The following is an 8,696-nucleotide window of genomic DNA, read 5'->3' as shown; positions in this document are numbered from 1 at the left end:
ATTGGGGGCGGAGATGTGGTATAGGCCTTGCCGAGCCTGGCCACGTATAAATAGCGGGAACCGATCAGGCCAAGCGGTGGATTATGTGAATGCATGCGTCAGAGTGGGTTTCTCGGCAACTGCACTTGTTTAATGCCAACAGGCGGACGGACATTTGGCCTTTGCATGCGGAGAGAGTCATCCGATCAGGTATCTCTGGCATTGAAAAGGCGTGGGGGCCACAATCGGCCGGCTCGCCGCTTCAATGTCAGCTCTAGTGAGAGGTCGCGGTCTGCTCCGGGCCAGCATGAATGGGGTGTTGGTGCTCTCGAGGCGGCCCTAACTGACATGATTGCGCGGCAACTGCTTCATGTGGAAAAAGACACGGGCGAGGGAGAGGATTTTGCGTGGGTTCGAGGTGTCCGTCGCTTATGTGGCAGTTGTCTGTGCGTTGCTTACCGTGTCACATCCGCAGCACGGGAACTACCCACCGCGATCATGTCACCGATCTCGCTGGTTGGCCCGACGCCGGCCGACCACGAGAGCTCCGGCCGGTTAGAGAATCTTCTCCGTGAGGCCGGCCTGTACGAGACCTCCGATGAGCTGGCGGTCCGCGAGGAGGTGCTGCGCGATCTCCAAGCCATCGTCGACCGGTGGGTGAAGCGCGTCACCGCTCAGCGAGGGTTTCCCCACGGCATGGCTGAGCAGGCCACCGCCCTTCTGATTCCCTTCGGTTCCTACCGTCTCGGCGTTCACGGCCGCGGCTCCGACATCGACGCCCTCGTCGTCGGCCCCTCCTACATCGACCGCGACCGCGACTTCTTCGCCGTGCTTGGCGGCGTGCTGGCGGAGACGGAGGCCGTGACGGAGCTGCAGCCTGTGCCTCGCGCGCACGTGCCCGTCATCAAGATGAGCTTCCGCGGCGTGCAGGTGGACCTCCTCTACGCCGGCGTGTGCCTGCCCGTGGTGCCCAGGGACCTCGACCTGCGCGACCGCTCCGTTTTCCGCGGCATGGACCTGGCCTCCGCGCGCAGCCTCAACGGCGTGCGCGTCGCCGACGAGCTCCTGCGTCTCGTCCCGGACGCCGGCGCCTTCCGCACGACGCTGCGGTGCATCAAGCACTGGGCCAAGGCGCGGGGCGTCTACTCCAACGTGATGGGGTTCCTCGGCGGCGTGGGCTGGGCGATCCTGGTGGCGCGCGTGTGCCAGCTCTACCCCAACGCCGCGCCGAGCATGCTGGTGCCGCGCTTCTTCAAGATCTTCGCGCAGTGGAAGTGGCCCAACCCGGTGCTGCTGCGGGACATCGAGCACGACGACGGCGGCGAGCTCGCGCTCCGGCTGCCCGTCTGGGACCCGCGGCGGAACCCGCGCGACAAGAGCCACATCATGCCCGTCATCACGCCGGCCTACCCATGCATGAACTCGTGCTACAACGTCTCGCACCCCACCCTGCGGACCATCACGGAGCAGCTCCAGATCGGCAACGGCATCTGCCAGGAGATCCTCAAGGGCGGCGGCGCCGGCGGGTGGGACGCGCTGTTCCAGCCGTTCCAGTTCTTCAAGGCGTACAAGAGCTACCTGCAGGTGGACGTGAAGGTCGCCGGAGGGGAGGCCGACCTCCGGGAGTGGAAGGGGTGGGTGGAGTCGCGGCTGAGGCAGCTGGTGAACAGGGTCGAGATGGCCACGGCAAGCATGCTGCTCTGCCATCCCAACCCGAAAGCCTACGCCGCCAAACCCCATGATCTCCACTGCACGTCAACCTTCTTCGTGGGCTTGTCCAAGCCACAGCAGCAGCAGCAGCCCCAGGTGCCGTTCGACCTACGCGTGACGACGGAGGGGTTCAAGCAGGAGGTGTACACGTACGAGTTCTGGAGGCCCGGGATGGAGCTGGAGGTCTCGCACACCCGGAGGAGGGACCTGCCGTCCTACGTGCTCGAGCAGATCCTCCCGGCTGGGCATCTCAAGAGGAAGCGCGTCGCCGAGAACAACTCTTCTCCTCCGTTGTCGTCTGCTTCCGGCGAGGTCAAGAAGGTGGCGGCGGCCGGCGGAACCGGATCGGCGCCTGAGAGGAAGAGGCAATGCTGTCCCAGCAGCAACATCCTTCCCAGCGCTTCAGTACAGGGCGTTGTGTGAGAGCAGATGAGCATTCAGAGCAATCACAGGAACTAGCCAAGCTTCAGTAATCACAGGAGCTGATGCACATCTTGACCGGCATGATCAAGCCAAGGGAAGCCGAAGTCTTCAAGCATACCAGCATGTCAGGGAGATGGCATGATCCAGTGGGAGACAGAGAGAAGGGCAGACTCTGCGTCCGGCGGAACATCCTGTACAGAGTCAGATATGTGTAGCATAGCTTTGTCAGAGGAACAATTTTGTATGATATACTATAAAGTTATCAACTATGTACTCAAAACTTTTGGCAGCACCACAGAATATAAACATTGTATTGTGGATGTTTATGTTCTTACTTAGCTCCTTCAGTGCAAGTCTTCGATGTTAAGTCAGAGCTCCTGCCATGGTTTCGCTCTTATGTAAATTTTATCATAATTGTGCTATTATTGAATAAAACATAGAAATAATAGTTTTGCTAAAGCACATCTAGATGTGTCATAAATATTGCACATCTAAGTCATATGTCATTGATCTTACATTAAGACTCATGTGAATATTTTCTTTCTCTTTTTTCTTTTTCTCTTTATGCTTGATTCACTCACTTAGATGTGCAATAACTAGAGCACATCTAGATGTGCCCTAGACACACCCTAGAAATAAAGCATATCTTGCCATTGTGATATGTTCCAACAAATATACTAGGTACGGTAATTTTGGGTAGTAGTAGTTGGGACTTCAATCCTATGTATCCTTCCTCATCAACTAAATTGACATCCACTCCTTTGGTATGCCAATCTTCAAGGTGCAAAGATCAACCTATTAAAAGAGTGAACGTAGCAACCTATCAACAGACTGAATGAAACATAAAAGAAAACGGGGACTTCACGGTTGAGATACCGCACTAGCCTCCTTGTTCTTCTCGTATCTGCAACTTCTCCAGTGACATCCTTCTTCCCCGAAGGTATTCAAAATTATGTATAGGGTCCCTTTAGGGTGTATGTAGATGAAATTTAATTAAATCACATTAAAAATGAACTTACCCTTGTTTGTTCCCATCTCCACGTTTTTTTCCCTTGTCACATGTTGATTTTGTGTTGTTAGTGTGTTGTTGTTGTCTAAGTTATCGACTGAGCGTTCCGCCAAAATTGGTAGGGTTCTTTTGATCGCATTTTTCTCCGGGGTTGTATCTAGGCTGGGCTTTTCTTCTTCTTTTTGTTGTTGGGTTATGTTGTATCCACAAGTGACGAAAATAATCCAGGCGAAGAATCTAGGCATTTTAAACCAATTCCAAAATCTAGATCTTCTTCTTCTTTAAAATATTCATTCTGTATTAAAAATGTACTATGTGCGTTTTACGTATGTTCAACATTTATTCGGATAAATGTTAATAGTATATTTAAACAACGCGTATCAAAAAATGTTCGGTTTGTATCCGAAAAATGTTCAACGCATGTTAAAAAGTAAACACATATTTTGGAAAGGATAAAAAAAGAAAAAAAAACATAAAAAGGAAAACTGATGAAATTCAATAGAGAAAAACACATAACAGAAAAAAGAAATATAATCACGTAGAACCTTGCGAAACCGGCCAAAACTATGTGGAAGGTTTCATGAACCAGTCCTAAAAATCTTCACAAAACCGCTCGGTACAAATTATTGGATCGACCCACTTTCAACTATCTCTGTAGACAAGCGCGTGAGTTCATCTCGCAGTAATGGATGCATAGCATCAGGGGTTTCTATCGTCTAAGTTACTTGAGCATCCCACCAAATTGGGATGGGCCTTTTGATGTGCAATTTTTTCTAGGACTCTATCTAGGTTGAGCTTTCTCTTATTTTGCTTGTTAGGTTGTAACATTTTTACAAGTGACGAAAAAAACCCAGGACAAAAAGAACTCACAATATTTAATACAGCTGAAACATTTTCCAGAAACATGTCCACAATTTTTTAATACACATCAAACATTTACCAAAAATATATTGATTTTTTTAAAATGCACTAGCACTTTTTAAAGTTTTATGTCAACTTATTTTGTTTCTTTCATTTCTTTTTTTAAATGGGAAAATAAATATAAAAAACATCAACTTGAAGAAATATATAATGGAACTTCTGCGGGCCAATAGGAGCACCCTATTGAAAATAAAAACCAATTGCTTAAAGAGGTACGCAGGAACGCAATATATACGAATTCTAGCTCGTCAATGTACGCCAACTATAGTGTAGGCCGAAGTTCAAAAAAAAAAACTATAGTGTAGGCCGGTGGATAGCGGAAAAATATCTGTTGCACCGGAGCTTGTGGTGCTACCAGTGCACCGAACTCACATTTGTGCTTTTAAAATGTTCAAAAAATTCTCAAAAAAATTAGCAGACTCACACAACATCATTGTAGGTTGTTATAAAATTTCAAGTCAAAATTTGAAACATAACTCGAAAAACAAAAATGACAAATTCAACACTGAATAGTGCTTAACATAACTTGGGCTTTAGATTTGGCCCATTTATCACACTGATATCAAATTTGTCGTTTTTGTATCTCACAAAATATATCATATTTTCATACGAATTTTTGTAACATCATACATTGACGTTGTGTTAACATGCTAGAATTATTTCATATTTTTTAAAATATTTTATGATATCCGGTGCACCGGTAGCACCACAAGTGCGGGTACACCGGATACATTCCCGGTGGATAGCTTGAGTGGGAGAAGCAATCCGCCGTGAGGTAGCAGGTTCGCTTCTCCACTTATAATTTGTTTTTAATTATAAATTTGTTTTTCTTTGCCATATTGACACGTGGAAACCATAACTCTAATCTAGGGGGCTTTCTATGTAATTAAATAAAATCTAAGGCGGTTTTCTGAAGAAAAAAACTTTTTGGCGTACACGAAACGTATGTGAGATGTTTCGCAGGACCGGTCCGCCAATTTGAAGGACGATATTGAAGCGGTATTCTGAAGTACTAGGACCGTATTGAAGTAGTTTATGAGTTTGAGGACCATTACGGACATTGCCACCAAGCTTAAAGACCATACGTGCATTTTACTCAAGTTTTTTTTAAATAAAAAGTAGATTGGCGAAGTAGACAGAGCACAATCCAGCATGGATTTGCTTGCCTTGTCGCGCCCTTGGCGGCAGTGCGGGCACGCGACGCCTGCTCCAGCGTGAGGGGAGGAGATGGAGGCTATGGCGCGAGCTCGAGTGGTGCTCCTGCTCAAGCACGCGCCCTACCTCCGCGCTCGGTCGCCCCGCCCGCACCCTGCTGGCTGCGTCTGCGCTCTGCTCGCCGCGCTCTAGCCCTGTGCCCGCGCCCCGCTCGCCACCCTCTGCTCGCCGCCCTCTACTCGCCACCCCGGCTCGCCGCACCCGTGCCCTGCCGCTGCGCTCGGCCGCCGCTTGCCCTTGCCTTGCCGCACGCACCCTATTCCGCCCGCAGCTGTCGTCGCCTCGAGCTCGCGCCGCCCCACCCCGTAGCTGCCGCCGCCTCGAGTTTGCGTCGCCCCACACCTCGTCGCTGCCGCCCGTCCGCCCGCTCTCCCCACAGCTCACCTCTTTGCTGCTCGTCTGCGCGCCGAGCGTCGCTCCGTAGCCATCGGCCTAGAACGATGGGTGGATGGTGGGCAAAAAAGGAGGAGAGAGAGAGTGCGGTGTGGTGGGTCTCTTTGTTTGGATGACAAATGGGCCATCATCTGCATGCAGCAGACACAGCCGTACGTACACGGGGATGCATAGAACGTCCGACTTGTGTTCGTTTTGGACCCAAATCACGAACAAATTTGGTCCTGGGTTAAATGGACACAAAATGAATGAAAAATGAGATGGGGTCTGCGGTTGGGTCATTTTTTTGTCCGTTTGCTCCAAACGGACACACACAGACAAAATGAGGTCTAGCGTTGGAGTTGGCCTTACGGCTGCGTCTCTCCCTTCTGATCTCAGATCGTGGATCTGGAGGAGCATCATGTGTGCAGGGTCGCCGCCCTCCGCCGCGCATTAGCATGGCTGTTGAGCTATTGTTCGGTGATTTGGGGGCATTTAGCGGACCGGACCTGTGCGAGGAGTCGGCCCGGCAGAACATTGAATCTGAACCATGTGATTAGATGGCTGTGACAGCCTGATTTTTGCCCCTCCTTTATTTGTCTGATTTTCAGTTGGATTGATTTTGAGATTTAGAGTTTTGAATCTTTTCATATGAACTTAAACACTTGGGTACCCCTTGGCTTTCACCCAAGTGTCCCATTTCCCTCTCTAACCATCATTCCCACTCTGGTTCATCTCAAAATAATTATTGGAATATTTTTCTTAAATGAAAAATATTCATTTCCCTCTCTTAAACCCTAGCTACATAAATGTGCTCCATAGCAACTCCAATTTTTCTTGACCATAAAAATTTGAGAAAATTCATAAATATTCTTGGAACCCTAGGGCACCCTCCTAAGCAAAAATATTGCATAACTTTTTGGAATATTTTTGCTACAGAAAATATTTTCTGTTCTGGACAGAAATGGTGGCTTCTACAGCAACTACTATTTTACTAGCTCCAATGTAGCTGATTTTTCTTGTGCATCATCACCTTAGTAGATGATTGCTACCCTCCAAAGCTCAGCTCCCAACTCCCAGCCGTTTGACCTCAGTAACCTCTCAAAGTTACTGATCAGAAACTTACTAGGCTTGTGAAATCTTTTCTACTGCGTCTGGATCCAAAACAAAGTGTGGTAACATTCAAAACTACCACGAACAATATGCCAGACATGAAGTTTGGGCTTAGGTCAGCCTGAGGTCAGAGTTCAAGCGGTGACCGCGTTCGTCCAGGCATGCTGGCATACGGCCGACGCGCGCTGCGACGCGCCCGAGCCTCTGTTGATCGCGTGCTCGCTACCCCGTCTGCCTAAGCGTGCCAAACCTCGCCACCATCTTTTTCCTAGCCCCCTTAACTCTCCCCTGGCACTCGCCGACGCCGGAGCTCGCCGCAGCGAGCACGGGCACGATCCAGCCAACGAAATATATCGTTGACCGGGTCATGGTGCCACTTAATCGAGTTTTTCCCAGTGCAACCACATTTGCATGTATGGGAAGGCCTTTATTCGGTCTGTTGTCATGCCTCTAGTCGGTGCCTCCAACTAGGGAAGGTTATGGGCGTGCGGTACCCTGGCCGGTAAGCAGACATAACTTTGTGTGCCCGTTGTTGAAATTTTTGGTACCGGTCCCCGTGAGGGACGTTTATGTTTTGGCCACGACGGTGGTCGTTGTGTCTTTGGTCACGGGGCCACCCAGGACTAGCCCAGTTGGGAGTGGGTCGGAGTGGTCGAGAGAGTGTCATGGCAATGGAGGGGTTTCATCGGAATGCCGTTGGTCCACCCGAATGGGAGTACGAGGCCATGGGTTCCGTGGTGTGGGTACAGTGCGCTACCTCTGCAGAGTGTATTAATCTATCGATAGCCGAGTCCACGGTTACGGACACGCTGATACGTCTCCAACATATCTATAATTTTTGATTGCTCCATGCTATATTATCTATTGTTTTGGACTATATTGGGCTTTATTTTCCACTTTTATATTATTTTTGGGACTACCTATTAACCGGAGGCCCAGCCCAGAATTGCTGTTTTTTTGCCTATTTCAGTGTTTCAGAAAAACAGAAAATCAAACGGAGTCCAAACAGAATAAAATCCTCGGGAACGTGACTTTCTCACCGAACGTGATCCAGGAGACTTGGACCCTACTCCAAGGAGTCAAAGAGGAGGTCACGAGGGTGGGGGGCACGCCCCCCCTAGGGCGCCCCCTGCCTCGTGGGCCCCTCGGTGCTCCACCGACGTACTCCTTCTTCCTATATATACATACGTACCCCCAAACGATCAGAACAGGAGCCAAAAACCTAATTCCACCGCCGCGACTTTCTGTATCCACGAGATCCATCTTGGGGCCTGTTCCGGAGCTCCGCCGGAAGAGTGCCGTCATCACGGAGGGCTTCTACATCATCCTAGCTCCTCCGATGAAGTGTGAGTAGTTTACCTTAGACCTTCGGGTCCATAGTTAGTAGCTAGATGGCTTCTTCTCTCTTTTTGGATCTCAATACAAAGTTCTCCCCCTCTCTTGTGGAGATCTATTCGATGTAATCTTCTTTTTGCAGTGTGTTTGTTGAGACCGATGAATTGTGGGTTTATGATCAAGTCTATCTATGAATAATATTTGAATCTTCTCTGAATTCTTTTATGTATGATTGGTTATCTTTGCAAGTCTCTTCGAATTATCCGTTTGGTTTGGCCAACTAGATTGGTAGTTCTTGCCATGGGAGAAGTGCTTAGCTTTGGGTTCGATCTTGCGGTGTCCTTTCCCATTGACAGAAGGGGCAGCAAGGCACGTATTTCATCGTTGCCATCGAGGATAACAAGATGGGGTTTATTTCATATTGCATGAATTTATCTCTCTACATCATGTCATCTTGCTTAAGGCGTTAATTTGTTTTTAACTTAATACTCTAGATGCATGCTGGATAGCGGTCGATGAGTGGAGTAATAGTAGTAGATGCAGAATCGTTTCGGTCTACTTGTCACGGACGTGATGCCTATATACATGATCATGCCTAGATATTCTCATAACTATGCTC

At 49.1% G+C, this 8,696-nt stretch overlaps 1 protein-coding gene across 1 annotated transcript; it reads left to right on the top strand.

Moving 5' to 3' along the window:
- Positions 1-447: 447 nt before the first annotated feature.
- LOC123174845 (nuclear poly(A) polymerase 4-like) lies at positions 448-2,337 on the top strand. Its single transcript, XM_044590097.1, has one exon. The coding sequence runs from the start codon at positions 478-480 to the stop codon at positions 2,110-2,112; it is 1,635 nt and encodes a 544-aa protein (XP_044446032.1). The 5' UTR covers positions 448-477; the 3' UTR covers positions 2,113-2,337.
- Positions 2,338-8,696: the final 6,359 nt, after the last annotated feature.

The sequence above is a fragment of the Triticum aestivum genome, unplaced genomic scaffold (assembly GCF_018294505.1).
Source record: "Triticum aestivum cultivar Chinese Spring unplaced genomic scaffold, IWGSC CS RefSeq v2.1 scaffold70027, whole genome shotgun sequence".
Lineage (NCBI taxonomy): Eukaryota > Viridiplantae > Streptophyta > Magnoliopsida > Poales > Poaceae > Triticum > Triticum aestivum.
Note: the sequence above shows the minus strand (reverse complement) of the source record. Positions and strands in the feature narration are given on the sequence as shown.

What these genes read in the sequence shown, in the direction of transcription:
- LOC123174845 (XM_044590097.1), top strand. Translation starts at nt 478, where the DNA reads ATGTCACCGATCTCGCTGGTTGGCCCGACGCCGGCCGACCACGAGAGC.